At 38.0% G+C, this 18405-nt stretch overlaps 1 protein-coding gene across 1 annotated transcript in view; it reads left to right on the top strand.

The window, feature by feature from the left end:
- ESR1 (estrogen receptor 1) overlaps positions 1–4181 on the top strand; it is a gene marked incomplete at its 3' end in the record, with an annotated part of 135546 nt that extends 131365 nt beyond the window's left edge. Inside the window, exon 5 of the mRNA XM_010076852.1 lies at positions 3846–4181. Coding sequence (XP_010075154.1) covers positions 3846–4181 — 336 coding nt within the window. The remainder of the gene's footprint in view (positions 1–3845) is intronic.
- Positions 4182–18405: the final 14224 nt, after the last annotated feature.

The raw sequence follows: 18405 nt of genomic DNA, 5'->3' as shown, positions 1-18405 counted from the left end.
GTTCTGTTCTTAGAAGTAGGTAGAAAGAAGCTGTCTGTTGGATGGCTGAGATTCAATGTTCATCCAATACACTCCTAATTTAAGATTTTTTAAAAATTATCTAGAAATTAATTTTTGTTTCATTTTAATCACATGTTGGAAAACACTAGCAAAATATTTGGTTTGGTTAACACTGCTTCCACAGTCCATATGCAATTTTACTGCTGATCAGGTTCTACTGACTGAAGTATTTAATTATTCAGCAGTTTTGAAACCTCCCTCCATATCTAAAAGGCTGACTCAATTTACATATGAAGCTTTATAAAACTGCCCTTGAAAATCTTGTCTCTTGGAGCTTTAAAACTCAAGTGAAAATTGTTTTAGAGCTTTTGCAGGATACATAGTACTTCCATTTTTGGTAGAATATAGTTTTTCATAACATTTGGCAATTCAGGTTCCTTTATTGGCTGAACTGTGGAATCAAAATTCATGCATTCATATGTTTAAAAAAATCCTTACAGGATCATTGCACTTTTGGCAATTAAATTGTAGCTTGACATAGTTCTCTTTTCTGGAATTAGTGACTGTGCATGACTATTATCTCTTTTTAATAGAGATAAAATTTGATTAAGTTGAAGGAGATTTGGAGGCACTTGCATTTTTCAGAGAGATACTCACTCTTATTTGATCCAAGAAAATGAATAATAAAATCACTATGTTGCTTGTCCATCTAGGGGTAAGGTGAAGAGTTAGTAGTAATTTCTATAAATCTCTGATGAGTAGGATGCTTATACAGATTCAAAGACCTTTCTGTCTGTGATCATAAAAACTGCTGATGGGATGCAGAAGGAATGCATACTCTTACTGACTTTTTTTCACATCTGGTCTCTACAAATCCAATCTAGGCTTACTATGGCTGGTTGGTTAGTTGTTTTTTTTTTTTTAAATCCTGAAATAAAAATGTAAAAATAAATTTGTGTGGGTCATCTCCTCCAAACTGGTTATGTTCAACTTTGCTCAATGCACCACTTTTTTTTCAAGTGTAAGAAAAGCCAGTGGGAAGCTTGCAGACAAATGAAAAAAAAAAATGTTCTTATTTAGAATCTAGTTGATTTGTAAATATCTAAGTGTGCTTAAATTTGCCACCTTCCCTCTGTTATGTCACATTCTCATCACATCCTTGTTTTAGTTAACAAGGCAGGCCTCGAATAAGTAAAAAGCAAAACAAAAAAAAATCCTTTCTGATCTTCCAGTAATCTATGCCATGAAGACTTAAGGCAAAGGTACCCTGTTTGTGTTTATTAACCCTTAATGGATTCTTTTCTCCATCAGGTTTGGCCTACAGCTTTCTAACATATACCAACTTCTAATGTATTCACATGTTCAGGTTTGCTTCTGCACGGTGTGAAAAAGAAACTCGTCTGTCCTGAACGTTGCATGGGGTAGTTTCATTTGATACTGTCTTACACTAGAAGAGAAGAGTGAGCATTCGTACCTAATTCATCTTCTTGCTACTCCTGATTTTGGAGTCTTGTATCTGGTTGTCAATTTAGCTGTTTCTCACACCAAACTTGTTTCACACTTCTGATCATCTTACTTGTCTTTCTCTTATCCCTTTTTAATTTCTTTTATCTCTCTTTTTAAAATGGGAAGAAAAGAACTGCACAGTGTACATTGTAGTGTGCCTCATGAGTTAATAAATTCTGTGATTTATAGAGCTGCTCTGTCCGCCTTTCCTCTCCTAGTAATTTCTAGCCTTCTATTTACTTTCTAAACTAACTTATCTGATGGTTTTATAGTATTATTATAACCCTAGGATCCTGTTTCTGAATTATGTCTGTTCTGAGTCCATCTATTCATGAGTATGTTGAACAGTACAGGCTCCAAGGATGCTTTTAACTCTTCAGAAGGAAATTGCTAGATGAGTAGCTGTAGAATTTGGGATGTGAGAAAGTTAACAAATGTTTTAGTGTGTGTGAACCATGTGGGTCTGTTCACATGATTATATCTGCATGTTTCATAGGGAAATTTTAATTCAACAAAATTACATTGATATAAAGCATACAACAAAAATATCTGTTACAGATAGAGCATGCATGTTATTGAGTATTGCAATGAAGTAAGCTACCAATGAGATTAACTATAAAATAACATTTTCTCAAAATAAATCTTGCATTTTTTTCTTAATAGGAAGAATCTTCCCCTCCTCTCCTAAAAAGAAACAGTTTAGTGGTGGGAAAACAATGCTATTGCTGCATGAAAAATTGGAGCAGCAATGCACTTGAGACTTTTGGCTTACAACTAGTTTAACAAATGGCAAATGTAGAAAGGTTAAGCAGTAGGAGTGATGAAAGATTTATTGACCTCGCTTTATCTGGAAAGATTAACAGAAAAGAATCAGGAGGCCTACTAGATTTTGAATGAATTAGACTTAAAGTGTTTAATCTTCAAGTACTAGTTCAGTGAAAGTATCACCATATTCAAAGAGGCAAACAGATCCAAAGGTTCTTTCTGTTCATTTGAGATTGGGAAATAACACCTGCTGATATGATCCAACACTTAGATGAAGGAATATTGGATGTGAGATGAAGATGCTGCTAACAAAGACTGGGAATCTAAAGGTTTAAATATTTGTGGTGTGAAAAATCTGAGCAAAGATTGTGTTTCCCACTCTCCCACCCATCAGAAAGACCTCTATTGATCTCTTGAAAGTGGCAGCAGTTCTGAAAGCTGTGGGGTTTTGTTTGTTTGTTTGTTTTTAAATTGTTCTCTCTTCTCTGTTTCTCGAATAGTTTGAAACTGGGACTAGTGCTGCTTTTCCATCTTGCATGAGAACTCCAGAACAAGCTCCATCATAAGCTGCCTCTCCTCACAGCTCAATTCCTTGTGTGCTTTCCTTTTTACTTGCTTGTCCCTCACCCCCATTTGCTGATTGATTTAAGTTTTTAACTCAGCCTCAAAATCCCTGCGCCTCCCCCACTCAGAGCCAGACTTAATCTTCCCTTTATGGCTGGAGTCCGCATGGGTTTTATCATTATGTTTTTCTTGTAACCTTTCCACAAAGGGAGATTTTGTTCCACTGTAAGGTCTCATGTTGTTGTTCTAATTGGTATGGCTAACTTGATAATATCCCAAGGTTCAGGGTCATACAATGCTAAGCACATTTCAGAAATGTGCAGTAATGACAAAGACAGTTTCTGTTGCAGTTATTACAGCTTTTTGACTGCAGGTCTCCCACATTCGATTCAGAGGTTGCAATTATCTTTCCTTTTCTTGCTTCTGTTTATCTACTTGTATGGCATTCTTTATTGCTGTATAAGCTCATCTTTTAATGGGAACTTTTTGGGATGTTTTTTATGTAATTATGAAGATCACAGGCTCAGTAATAAGATGATGTTTAATTAAAATAATTGGTGAACTTGAGCAAAACTTTCTTGGATAGTTATTGAGAGCTACTTCTGTGATCCATCTGGCCCACTCAGATCATTAAGTTATCATTGATCATTTATAGAATAGTTGTCTGCTAGAGGCTGGGAAGTACTTTGAAGTTTGTGCTGTAGAGAGATATTTTATTTATTCCCAATTACTGACTGCCTTTTGTGGGGCTAAGACAGCTATACACTGTCACTAGTCAGATATGAATTTTAGGAAGGAGTGCACTATTCCTGACACTATACTTTTGAAAAATAGTTTTTCTCTCCAACTACCCATGTAAGATTCCATATATAGGAAGAAGTCTTCAGAAAATCAACCAAGATTTAATGCTACCTGGGTCTGTCAACAGCAGCCGCCGATTGGCTGAAGCCATGTGTATGTAATGCATACATTCAAGGAAAGGAGTTCATTATATTCTTGTGTGTCTCTAGGAATCCGGAAAGACCGTAGAGGTGGGCGAATGATGAAACAAAAACGTCAAAGAGAGGAGCAGGATTCCAGGAATGGGGAGGCTTCTTCTACAGAGCTACGAGCTCCCACCCTTTGGACAAGTCCGCTGGTGGTTAAACATAACAAGAAGAACAGTCCAGCCCTGTCCCTGACGGCAGAACAGATGGTCAGTGCCTTGCTGGAAGCTGAGCCACCCATAGTTTATTCTGAATATGACCCAAATAGACCATTCAATGAAGCCTCTATGATGACCCTGTTGACCAACCTTGCAGACAGAGAATTAGTGCACATGATCAACTGGGCAAAGAGAGTTCCAGGTAAGGAAAAAAAGCCCCAGTGGACTATGAAAGCCTCTACATGACAAACCAATAGTAAAAAATACATCCTGGTTTTCATACTATATATTCTAATTTCATGCAAATTGTTCACCTAAGTATAAATACATTAAAAACCCAAAAATTTTAGGTTATATTGGTTGATAAAAAACTATAGTGCAATGTAAGTGACTTTTGAAGAAAGATCTATTCAAGAAAAGATATTTCCTCACACTATGGAATATTGGACAGTTTTTTGATTGCAAAGCTTTTTTTTTTTTTTCATAAATCCAGCTAAATTAAAGATAAAAACAAATTACTGAAAGCCAAATCTAATCAACTTGATCTCATCAAATTATGTTAGTTATTTAGATCTCTTTTGATAAAAGGGTTACTCTTATGTCTGTAATGTAAGTCATAATTATGAGCCCATAATTATTAGTATTATTTATTTAATTGCCAGTTTATCTTTTTGACAATAAATTACAGATCTTTCATGAGTTTTGGGTCTGAAAAACAGAGCCAGAATAGCAATTTTTTAATGAATTTTTTTTCTTACTGGAACTACATGTTTTTATCTTTATAATTTTGATGCATTATGGTTGCTGAGTTATGGCCCCTCTTTTCTGGAATGGAATTGCAGAATTGTGGGAAATACGTAACATTTTTGGTATGTTGCACATTCATTCATGTGGTTTAATTAATTTGTATCATTTACATGTATTAAATGAGAGAGTAGTTTTGTAATTGAAGTTCATAATCTTTTAAAATTTCAGTCTACAAGACTACTTCTCATAAGTTAACATTTAAATGTTTATTAGAAATCTATCACACATGGTGTACTTTTAGCTTTGTATTAATACTGGCATACATAGTAATTCTTACTTTATAATTCACTGGGATTCTGATCTCTTAAATTTTTACTGTAAACATTTATTTAATTAAAATTATGTAGCTGCTTTATGAAGGCATATTAGAGAACCCTACCACAGCTCTCACTCAAATAGTGTGTTACCTTAACAACATTACACCCGGGTTATGCCATTTTTCTGTTTTCCTTCATTTAAACTTGGCAAGACTCTTCCTGGTAAATCAATAACCCATAAAATCTGAGTCTTTTCCAGTCCTCATGGGTTCCCTTTTAACCACTTTTCACATGTCACTTTGTGGGCTCCAGCTATGATCAATGAGAGTCTGTGTGTGTTTCATTTCTCATCGTATCTTATAAGAAATCACCTGAGAATTTTATTCTTGACAAAGTCACAGTGGTTAAGGCCTGATCCATAGTCTGTTCAAGTCAAGGGCGGATTCTCCTGTTAATTTAGTTATGCTTTAGATCATGCCTTTACAAAATGCTTTTGAAAAATTAACATATGTCCATAGTGTTAAAGCTATTTACTATCAAAACAGATAAATTCAAATGACTTTTCTACTGATTTTAGAGATATAATTTGTCTAAGTCTGTTAAAATCCATTAATTTACATTCAACATGAATATACCATATTTTAAATTCATTATGTTGTCCAACTGGAAATATTTGTCTTCTATGACATTTGACTTTGATAGCTAATATAATTAACAAAAATGTGTTTAGGTACAAAGTAACACTGTTAGGGAACTCAGATCTGTTTGTTATTCAGAAGTCTCTCTAAAACCCCTTGTCACAAGATGACTGCATCTGAAGATCAAAAATTTGCCTGGTTTAGCAAATATATCCCTTAATTCCTAAGCAAGTTTCTGAAATTGGAAAATCAAATGTGTAAGTTTATCAACTCTTTGTGTATATTCAGTGTTACATTAAAAAAATGGGCCTGTTAATTGCCAAATGACTCTATGTATGTGCATAATAAGTACTCTAACAGGTGAGGTTTGATATAAAACTGGTGAACTCTGGTTTAAAAAAAATAAATCATTTCCCAGTCATAATTTGATCTGTTAGGTACTATACAAACAGTCATCCAAAGGACAGTCATAAAGCAGGAGAGAGCGAATACGAATGGTTTGGAGATTCTGAAAGTGCTAGACACCTTGCTAGTTCTTGGTGTTGTGGCTTGGAGGACCAAAAGCATGACCAAAAGCAGAAAACAAAGTGTTTTAAAAAGTTGATTTAAAAGAATTCAATTGTTTATTTACCTCTAAAATTGGGTCCTCTGGAGTAGGAATTTTGGAGCTAGGTGCTTAAATCTTTTTTTCGGATCTCTCATTTGATCCATAGAAAAGGTCAAGTATTCTTAGCTGCCGATACTAAATTTTAGAAGTGTTGATCACCTTTCAAAGATAGGGCCTTTGCTTGGACTGTTTGCCTAAGTTTCCTTCTGCTGGAATGTACTGGCAATAAATGCACATTAAGACAAATGTATCTGGACATATAAGTTGTATTTTCACTTCCACAGTATGTTGCCCTTGAATACTCCATTATTACTAGGAGTTATGCAATACTGCTTAATTAGAGAAGACTTTAATGTACTTATGCATAAACAGAGGAGCTGAATAGCATTTTTTTCTGTTAGGTGAAGTATTTAATACAACAGCATTGTGGGATTCCACTCAGTTATTTTCTCGACTAATTTACTAAGGTTTCAAGCTTCAGAATCAAGGGTAAAAACATCTTTTTCTAAAAAGCGAATGTGCTTTTTACCAGGAGAAAAAAAAAAGCAGTTAGACAACAGCCTCTCCTATGCACACCTCTCAAGCCTTGGAAGCATTGCACAAGTTCATTTAGCTAAATGCAGGCACTTAACTGCAGGAAAGCAAGGAGCAAAGTAAATACGAGCAGCTGGGTTGAAAGCATATTTGTTGAGGAAGCAAGAAATTGATATTAACAGAGCAGAAATGCAATTAAGATAGAGCTTACTAATAAGTGTAAGGACTTTGGGGGACATGTTTGGAGTTCATTTTGGTGCATAGGCTTTAAAGAAGAGAGAGTGTGTCAAAGTAATTAATAAAGATATTGTTTTGGTCAGGCAGTCCTTCTGAGGATGTAAACAGGTGAACATGGAAGAAGAAAAAGGTAACTTTGTACTCCTACAAAAAGGAGTAATGAAAATGAATTTATGATGGACTGTGTAGCATAATGTAGGCAGAGATCTGTTATAAAGACATGCTGAGGACAATCTCCAAGATGAGGTATCTTTGCGGACATGCTCTGAATGGGAAGGTGAGAAGTGGTCTAAATCTTCCTTGCAACTTGTTCAGTATTAGTTCAAACTTGCTTAAATTGACTCTGCAGGCTTGGTGGTGTTAATAAATTGCTGGGGAAAAGAGAATTTGTGGCAGTTTCTTGTGCATAACCTTAAAATGTGATCTTCAGTATTTAAGTATAACATGATTGCTAACTGAGGTCATAACAGAGTTCTGCCATGACAACGCAATTCATATTATGCCAAATGCATAAAAGCTTGTTTTAATTTTCCTTTGAAACCTTGGCCACTGATACAGTTGGGTTTGCCAGATTACATGAACAAAAATCTTGTACAGTGTCCTATGACATATAAAAATTTCAGGATGCCACATGGGAATTGCTCTTTACATGGCCTAATGGGGATTTTGACTTTAATCTTCCCCGATGGCTTCAGTAAGAAGTTTTCCAATCACCCCAGCCAGCTGGAATAGCAGGCAGCTGCACATAAGCCAGGTGCAAACAGATTGTGACCGGCTAGATTTTACACACACATGTAAATTGAGCTTTTTACCATTTAACTGGGGCAAATCACTAAAAATCACATGTAGGCAAGGTGCCAGTGTAGATGAATAGATGTTCTGCTCATTTTTGAATCATGTATTCCTGAAAGATACAGCTTTCTGTTTTCTTCTTTGTTTACATAACATCTTGGGGATATAGATATAGATATAGACCTTCAGTCTCACCGAATGAGGTTTTTTTAGTTTAGGAAATTTTCATGATGGTCTTTGATGTAACGCAAAACTATTACTTTGTTTTTCTACAGAAATGCTGGTATATCAAAGGAATTAACTTATTGTATTTCATTATTCACTTACTATGCATACCATTTAACATCTATATTTGGAGTACTGTATTCTCTAAAAGAAGCAGGTATTTTCAATGTAATGGTCAATTTTTTTTTTTTTTTTGCAGTAGCTCTTGAGATGGTAAGAAGCATTACTAGCTTATACAGTGAGCTCATGGTAAAGACTGTAGCTTTAGAGAAATTTTGTTGCAAGAGTGAAAATTTGGCACTGCTGCTATAATGTTGTATAACTATTTACTACAAGTACAGTAACTGTACAACTTAATAGCTCTAAAATGGTACACTGGGCATACAAGCTTTGAAGTTTTGAGATGATTCACGGTGCTGTACTTATTTTATGGCTTCATGAACCGAGGAGATAAACATTGTGGCACTGATTTTTTTTTTTTTTTTATTTCAAAGCCACAGAAGTTGCTATTTTCTAAAGATATTGTTTTCCTATTTGACCTTCTAAACTGCTCTGTTTGTTAAATTAGGAACAGTGTGTAAAGAGGCCAACAATAGCCACAATTTTACACTGCACTTCAGCGATACCAAGCCTTGGAATACAAAAACAAAAAAAAAGTCAGCTTGCAGTGGAAGGAAAGAAGTCTTATAGAAGAGTGGTGTATGTTAATAAACCTCTAGGTGCGGGACAGCTTACAAGAGCTTCTAAGTGTAGTGATCCTTCTGGCAATAATTTACACTTAGCTCAAAAAAAGGAATGGTGTGCAATTCCTGTAGTCATTTTTAATAAACCTTCCAAAATATCTCCTTTATAGTCTCTTCTCCTCTGACTAACGGGCTTGCTGTGGAAATTTGTAAAACGTTATTTAAAAACCCCACCCCTCTGCCTATCTCTTTAATCTGCTGAAGTGATATTCTAACTGCTCCTTTGACTTCAAAAGGGAAAAACAGAGGAAGCAAATAGATCTGTAAGCAAAAAAGAAATGATAACAAGCATCTGGATCTTCCTTTGTGGCTGCTTTTTACTAATTTAATTTCTGTGAAGTTTCAATTCATTACCATGAATGTAAGAGATAAGAATCAATCCTTATAGTGGAATAAGGTAATCACTTACCGTTTGAACATCAAACTGAGAGGTATCATGCAATAACATGATTATGCAGGGCAGCAAAGTTAAAATTGTTGAATACGAAATAAAGGTTTTCCATCCCTGTGTTTTCCTAGTCTGGGAAGCATCTTCAGTCTTTCATGTCTATATTGTGTAAAACCAAACAAACCTCCCTTTCCTTCCTCCTCCTCCAGCTTCTGGGTGCTGTATGAGACAACCCCACTCTTGCAAGTAGCTCTTCTTTTTATTATCTATAGAATTGTCTTTTTGTACTTTTGAAACACAATAAGGTGTATTTCCTCCTGTAAAGAAATTTAAATGAGACAAGGATGAGACCATGTGACACAATGGTTTGCCAATGAGAGACCAAGGGGGAGATGCTGATTCTAAAGGACAGGGACACATCTAACAGAGTTATATACACTGGAAGCTTGTGTCAGACAGGGAAAAGCCAAAGCTGAGAAGGAATTTTTCAGCAGAAGTACTTGGGAAAGAACATAAACTTGGCTGCAGGTATCTATGGGAACAAAAATACAGGCAGTGCTTTCACTAGCTGAAGACTGGACGAAAATGATAGCAGGAGAAAAAAGGATCAGAGTCTCAATAACAACTGTGATACTGGAAATTTAAGAGGTATCTTAATGCAACTCTAGGGAGTCCCTAGAGTTAGGGATACAGAAAGGGAGATAAATGCATCAGAACTAGGGTTAGTGAGTTGATCAGCATCAAGGAGACTCCATCTGGGAGAAAAAGTAGAGAGCACGTGCAAGAGGACCAGAGGAAGAGGATCCTGGGAATCAGATGAGCCAACAGTAAATTCAGCAGCTCAGTCCTGGGCCTCTTGCTCATTCCTGGGGCGCCTGTTGGAGGACCACAAATGTGATCAGAGGGCTGGAGCATCTCCCATACAAGGACAGGCTGAGAGAGTTGGAGTTGTGCAGCCTGGAGAAGGCTCTGGCGAGACCTAGTAGCAGCCTTCCAGTACTTAAAGGGGGCTACAGGAGAGATGGGGAGGGACTCTTTGTCAGGGAGTGTAATGACAGGACAAGGGGTAACGGTTTTAAGCTGAAAGAGGGTAGACTTAGATTAGATATTGGGAAGAAATTTTTTCTGTGAGGGTGACAAGGCACTGGAGCAGGTTGCCTAGAGAAACTGTGGATGCCCCATCCCTGGAGGGGTTCAAGGCCAGGCTGGATGAGGCTTTGAGCAACCTGGGCTGGTGGGAGGTGTCCCTGCTCATGGCAGGGGGGTTGGAACTAGATGATTAGGTCCCTTCCAACCCAAACCATTCTGTCCGTTCTGTGATTCTATGACAGCAATTTGTTCAGGGGCTCTTCAAAGCGGAAGGGTCTGGTTGTTGTCTGTTCCCCTTGCAACAGGAAGAGGCTTGGCATGTTGTCTACTCACTATCCGTGATCCATTTCCTCTTCCAAGCCATAGTCTTTGAGCTTCACCCCCCACCCTTTCCCCAAGACTTTCCTGGAGGTAGGGATTACAATGATATATTCAAACTAGGTCACTTCATCTGTATAAATTTTCAACCAATGGAAACAGAGTTAGGAAAGGAAAAGTAGTTCTAACTACTTTGAATCTTTCTTTAGATAACCTTTGAAGGAGCTCAGAAGTATATCCTTGAGGGTTTTCTGATACATATCTTGCAACATTTCATAATTTTTTGTTTATTTTTACTAGATATTTTTACAAAATACTAGAGCTAATTCTGTAGCTTTCCAGATCTTACTTCTTTGTCTAGAAAGAGATTCTGAAGAATAAGGCATGTGTTGAAGTTGTTACGTGAGTGCATCTGTATATATCCCTTTTAGGAACATTTTGTGGCCACAGTGAAAAGATCTACTTCATATGTGAGGCGATATTTCATTCAGAAGCATGACAAATGTCAGTAGTTCTTAGAAAAATCCAACGTTAGAATTATTCATAGAGAGTGTTATACTGTCCTCTCATTCACAGAGGAAGCTACTCTGTGTAGAGAGGTGACCAATGAAAGCTATTGAACCAAGCATGCTAGCCAACCTTCTAGCCTCCTTGGCCTTAGGAAAGCTGTAATAAGATACAAGTTTATAAGCAAATATAGAATGAAAGTGACTGTTTTTTTGCTTCTGTTACATAGGTGTCACTGTTCTCTGTGCACAGGACCAAAAAATTGCTGTGGCCTTTCTTCTAAGTAAATTAGTTTCTTTTAAAATGGAGGTGAATATGTGCAACATTGTGAAAATTCACTTGTTTTTCTTTTAGATGAAGTGTGTTTTAGGTATTCAGAAAAAGGGAAATACAGCTAACATCATTCTTCAGAACATTTGTCCAATAAAACAATAACAGTTGGAACCCCAGTGTTTCTTTTTAAATGCTGTATTTGTTTTCCCAGAGATGTTTTAGTTCCCTTCTGTGTTTGTGGAAGTGAATAGTTTGAAAAACAGCAAATACAGGCATCCAGGGCCACCTATTTATGAGCTCAGCACTATAATTATGTTCTACTCTAGGTGATTTTTTTTTTAAAACCAGTCTTCTTTAGAGTGGTGAACCTCAAATACATCTCTCCATCTAAATATCCCTGAACAGAGTCTGCGCTGAAATTTAAATTTAAATACAAAGACAAACTTAGCCTGTAAATCTCTGTTTCTACAAGTATGCACATATCCCAATACACTTACTAAGATTATGGAACTACTCCACATATGTAAAGTTCCTTAGGTACACAGTGGTTTTAAAACCAAGACACAAAGTGCTAGTAAACAGACGACTCTGTTCAGAACTTTCCAGCATAAAAAATATTTGAATTCCCAAGTTTTGAATTCTGGGGCTTCCCAATAAGCTGTCTCAAAGAAGAAATAACTTCAGTAACCAAAACTGACTTACTGTAAGTAATCTTGTTTACCTGTTTGTTGTATTGTGGCACATGAGAAATAACACCCAACAGGTTAGAAGGAGCTAACTTTTTTTTAGCAAGAACTGCTTACATATTGGAGTTCATTACTCTAGGTGAAACATACAAGTTCATTTGATAATAATTGTTTAAAGATTAAATTCTATTGGTCTTGGCAAAAAAAAGAGGCAAAAATCAACATCCACAGTAATAATTTTTATATTTTTAGCCAAAACTTAAGGAAATTAAATACTTAAAATGTAATATTTTATTTCTAAAAGAAATGATCCTTTTATAAAAACATTTCCTGCTATTTTTCTTTAGTTGATAAGTAATTTACACTCTTGGATGAACATCTCTGTCTTAGAGTCTTCAGCTATGCTGAACCCTGGAGCTTTCCAAGAAACGCTCATTAATTTCCACTCTAAGTAAACAGTAAGTAATGATCCTTCCTGATTTATTTATTTCTTAAAATAATTTACAAAAAGAATATGTGATTATTGGAAAGCACTGATGCGGTATGTATGTGCATGCGCACATAGCCATTGTTCCCTGTTCACATAACTCACATAAATTGGCCCTTTTTACTTGATTAATAACTTCAGCCTAATTCTTTTAGTTTCTCTCCAGTACTGCATCTCTGAGCACAATCAGCTGTAATTCCAGTTTAGAGGTTATTCTAATATCATCTGTATTTTATGTTCAAGTGAGTCATTCACTAAAGTCTCACAATAGATATATAGGAGTTTTTAAGATACATAGGAATAATTAGGAAAGATTTATTGCAGACTTTTTTCTGAATAGGCTCTTGCTCTGTCTGTATTGCTGCAATGGTGCATTATATGACACATCTGTTATGCAGCTCATTTATTTTCTTTGATTATCTCTCTAGGAAATGAACTATGTGTGTAAAGAGTGTGTTGTTTTGTCTGTGTGTTAGTTATGGACTGCTGCAAATTTAAGCTAGTGGAAAGCAAGTTAAAGCATATCCCACAGTGGAACGGGGAATGAGAAATCTGTGACTGCCTTGTTCCTCCAGGAGTTTGTTCTCAGCTAAGAGTGGCCATAAGAAAATATTTTTTCCTCTCTTCCTTATGGGAAGTTCTGTCCCTTCTAAGAAACGTAGCTGTCCACCATGGTCCTCAGCAGGGAGATGGAGAAGAATTATTTATCACTGCAGCTAAACTCTGTGTCTAGCCCTAAAACTTCTTAAGCCTCTGTAAACAGGCGGGAGAAATCAAGTTCTGGACTTTGATCCAGCATCCTGCTCACTTTCCCCATGGAAGAGGGGCACTGATCAGGACATTGGGTGGTACCCAACAGTTCTCCTGGGTATGCGGTGTTCCTTGTGAGCAGGCTGACCTCAGAAGAAGAATATACATGTTGTCAGAAATTTCAGTGATTTTTGTCTCTGGAGCTTGGGATTTTTGCTTTGGAATTTTTTCAGTCAATCCAGGGGGAAGCCATGAGCCCCAGAAAGCAAGGTTAATATATAGACAAGGGGAAAACTGCAGTTCAAAATCTCACTTAGCCTCCAGTCAAACTGTGATGTGTTCCCTGTTAAATTACATTCTGGAGCATTTGAGGTGATTTAGAAAATTAAAATTCAAGAAATCGCATTTTACTTGATTCACAAAGATGGGGATGTGGCATACTAGGTTAATTAGAAATTTTTCAGAGAATATTAACTCTTATCAATAGCAGCCTAATAATGAAGCATCCTCTGCAACAGCTGCTGTCCCTCAGAAAACATGGCTGCAAATAGAGAAGTGGCTAATGGGCTGCTGACAAGTGAGCCAAGTGTTTACTAAAACATTGAACAGTCTCTGACTGGGTATGTTCATTGTATTGGAAACAACTGACCAGAATAAAGCTAAAATCATAATATTGCCATACTAGTATAAATGAATGTAGTATTACTGTATGTCTGACCTATTTCAGAAATCTCCTTTGACTGCTACAAAGGTAGTATTTCTTATGAGTTTCACATACATTTGTAGGACCTACTTTGTGTGATTGCAGTTTCACAAGTGTTTCTTTCAGTTTCAGCGCTGGCTAGAGCAGTTCCTACCCTCCTGCTCCCCCCTGGGGAGTTCAGTTCCCCAGTTCAGTTCATCACTAAATAGTTCAGCCAGTTGAAATGTGACCAGGAATGAATACACATGTACTAATAGAAGGATGCTAGAAATAAATATTAATGTACCTGTACTGTCTGTAGTAGCATACAGTTCTAACTCAAGCCTTTTTCTAATTTAATTTCTCTCTATTTCTACTTCAACAGAGAGGTCTTTTCCAATCTCTCCTGTACAAAAGGCAAGAATCTTCTAGTTACTGGTGCTATTTATGGCCTTCATCCTGTTTGCTGAAGTAGATGTTGTATAGCTTCTACTTTGCATATTTCTACTTGATCTGTAGTATGTTCTGTAACACTGTGCCAGAGCTGCGAGGAGTTGAAGAGTCAAAGGGAAGAACAAGCACGGTAATTTCCCCCTCAGCCTCCGCTTTGAAAGGTTACAGAAGACCCCAAACAGTTATATCAAGATGCATCCTAGTACATAGGGGGTCATAGTTCCTAGGTTTGCTTCCATCACTGGGGTGCAAGAGACTTTATTTCCCAGGAGGCAGAGACTGGCTGTTCATTTACCTGTGTTATTTGGAAGACAGAGGAACTCTGCAGCTTTCTTTTTGCTGAGTTACTTTGTGGTTGGTTGCCTATTCTAGCACATATTTTTCGGAAGTTGTTCTTCTATCTTTTTCTTCCAAGAAGGCAACAAATTCTTCTGGAAGTTCTTTGGGATGACTTTGCACTGTACAGGTAGTAAGTATATAGTGACCTGAAACAACAGCAGCATGTGGCAAACTTTTTGGAATCAGCAGCTGATTTTTACTCTTATTCTGCAGTGCAGGATTTGGCAAGCTCATGAAAACCTCACATATTCTCAGTTCTGTTTGTGACTTTATTTTTTTCTCCACTTGGTATTCATCTAAACATGGCTATGGATAATCGTGGACTCTGATATGAGTTCCAAATGCACTTTTAAAAAAAATTTTTTTCCCAAGCATGCATGTAGGTTTATGTTCTTTTCCACTGGGCCTTTTGGGAAGAATGTTGCCTTACCACTGGGAAGCACTAATTTTGCTCCTGGGTGTGCCAATGCCTTCCTGTGTCAGTTTTGTAAAACTCTCTTATAGCGTGCTGTAGTGTATCCATCCCTGAATTGCTGTCTCAGGACTTTATCTGCTACATGGGAAAGCTGTGAAGCATGATAAATATCCCTGTTGTCAAACAAAAAACCTTAATTTGAAGATTCTTAGCCTACAGGTACAAATATGAATTAAATCTGCTATTTTTAAAATAATGCTCATTATGCTCCTGCTTATGCCTCACTAGTATGCCTCTCTTCCTGACAACATGGCATGTATTTTGCAGGAGTTTTCCATGCCACTTTATCATTATCTTGAGAAGTGATCTTTGACACTGCTAAGTATGTTTAAGGAAAAGTTAATTATATCAAAGTCTGAAATAGTGTAGCATGTTAAAACACATAATTTAGTTGAAATCAATTACATTTCTCAGCTCTCTTTCTTCTCTGTTTTTGTATCTTTGTTTCGCTCTATGCCTTTTTTTTTTTTTTTTTTTTTTTTGAAGGGGCCATTTCTACTCAAGTGTTCGAGAAAGATCTTGACATTTGAATGAGACACTGCCAGACAATATACATACCAAGGAGGGCAAGGGTACGTGCCACCCACAGTGGGCTGGGGAGAGGGGCTGCTCTCACTGGTAGGGTACAGGCCAGCCACATCTTCAGGCTGGCAAACGTGGGAAAGCATCTTGAGGCAGGAGACATGCTTCAGCAAACCGGGGTGGCAAAGGCAGTGCCAGAGGCGTGTCTGCAGCTCCCATTTCTTGTGCAGAAGTCCTAGAGTGGGCTGTGGTTTGCCAGCCTTGGCAGATCGCCCTGCCAGCCTCTGGACCTTCTGAACTTCTGGCATTTTGTGGCAATTAATGCTCACCTTTATTCTTATATCTTAAGAGAGTTGTGGTCAAAGACTCAATGTCTGAATGGACACCAGTGACGAGTGGCATTCCTCAGGGATCAGTACTGGGACTGGTGCTATTTAACAGCTTTGTTGGCGACATGGACAGTGGGATCGAGTTCACAATCAGCAAGTTTGCCAGCAACACCAAGCTGTGTGGTGCAGTCAACATGCTAGAGGGAAGAGATGTCATCCAGGGGGACCTGGACAGGCTTGAGAGGTGGACCCATGCCAACCTCATGAAGTTCAACAAGGCCAAGTGCAAGGTCCTGCACATACGTTGAGGCAATCCCAAGAACAAGTACAGGCTGGGAGGAGAATGGATAGAGAGTAGCCTTGAGGGGATTCGGGGGTGTTCCCAAATGAAAAACTGAAAATGAGCTGATAGTGTGAGGAGTTCAGGGTTTTGGCAAGGAGGTGGTTATATATTGTATTCTAGTTCACTTCATGGTTCTACATTAGGTTCTAGATCACTCTAAGGTTCTAGATCAGGTTCTAGCTGGCTTGTTGGCTCTAGATCACTTAATGGTTCTATATCAGGTTCTAGATCAATTTGTGGTTCTAGATAGCATTCTAGCTATAATTCTAGATATCATTCTAAATATATTCATGATTCTCGATAGCAGTCTAGAGCTTTATGAATCTAGATATTATCCTAGAGCTGATTCTAGCACTCATTATAGATATCTTTATTATTCTAGATCTAATTCCAGAGCTCATTCTAGATCACTTTATGGTTCTAGATCAGTTTCCAGGCTGTCTTAGGGCTCCATTGTGTTCTGAGGGGGGAGGACCTAGTTCAGGCAGCTGTTTGGCATCTCACGAGGATTTGGAATACTTGCTGATGACAAGAGCAGTCTGACTGGGGGTTTTCCTTTCACATTTTATTTTTTTCCCTCCCATGCTTTTTTTTTTTTGTATTGGTTTGAAGACCCATGGGATCATCCCACAAACTGTAGCTCTCCCAAGCTTCTAGCACGCTGACTGGCCTTGCCTCTGTGGACATTCTTTTTGCCCAGAAGGCCAACTGGATCCTGGGCTGCATCAAGAGAAGCGTGGCCAGCAGGTCGAGGAAGGGGATTCTGTCCCTCTACTCTGCTCTCATCAGACTTCCTCTGGAGTACTGCATCCAGCTCTGGGCCCCCCAATGCAAGAAGGACTTTGAGCTGTTGGAGCGGGTCCAGAGGAGGCCATGAAGATGGTCAGAGGGCTGGAGCACATCCTGTACAAGGACAGGCTGAGAGAGTTGGGGGTGTTCAGCCTGGGGAAGAGAAGGCTCCAGGGAGACCTTAGAGCAGCTTCCAGGGCTGAAAGGGGCCTACAGGAAAGATGAGGAGGGACTTTTTAAAAGGGCAGGATGAGGGGTACTGGATTTAAACTGGAAGAGGGCAGATTTAGATTAGATATTAGGAAAAATTTTTTTCCTGTGAGGGTGGTGAGGCACTGGCCCGGGTTGCCCAGAGAAGCTGTGGATGCCCCATCCCTGGAGGTGTTCAAGGCCAGGCTGGATGAGGCTTTGAGCAACCTGGGCTAGTGGAGAGTGTCCCTGCCCATGGCAGGGGGGTTGGAACTCGATGACCTCTAAGGTCCCTTCCAACCCAATCCATTCTATGATTCTGTGTTTCTATGTTTTCCCTTACTGTCTTATTTCAGCAGACTGTTCAGTCAGAGTGCTCTCTTCTTTAACCTCCAGATAAGGTTTTTTTGCCATCTCTATCAGTATTAGGGCTTCTGAGAGATTTTGGTAAAAATCCATTGTTGGAGTCTGATGAATTCAGATCTGCTTTTCTTCAGCTGACACTGAATAATTGCTACCAGCTATCCTAGAAAAAAAATATTTACAAGTAATGTTGTGGAATAACTTTTAATTGTTGATTTCAAGTAGGTGGGAGACAGAGGAATTACCTTGTCAGAAAGTGCTCTGAAATAATTCAACAATGGGATGCCAGAATTAGTTCAGTATAAGGGTAATGAGCTGGTTTTTCCTTCTTAACAAGCTGCCAGCCTGACACTGTCTCTTGACTTCTGAGTCTCTGAGGAGATTGAGAATAACTGATGTTTATAGAGGTAGGTCTATATTTAAGCGTGTTTGTAGATGTTTATAAACATATATGAGCTGTGGAAATATATAACAAGAACCCAAGAACCTTCTGGATACAATCTAATGTCGGCAACATCATTTGAGTAGCAACCAGATGATATTTTCTGCATCAGGGCTCTTACACCAAACACAGTTCTTCTGCCTCTGAGGATAGGAGCCTTCC

The sequence above is a fragment of the Pterocles gutturalis genome, unplaced genomic scaffold (assembly GCF_000699245.1).
Source record: "Pterocles gutturalis isolate BGI_N339 unplaced genomic scaffold, ASM69924v1 scaffold5868, whole genome shotgun sequence".
Lineage (NCBI taxonomy): Eukaryota > Metazoa > Chordata > Aves > Pterocliformes > Pteroclidae > Pterocles > Pterocles gutturalis.
Note: the sequence above shows the minus strand (reverse complement) of the source record. Positions and strands in the feature narration are given on the sequence as shown.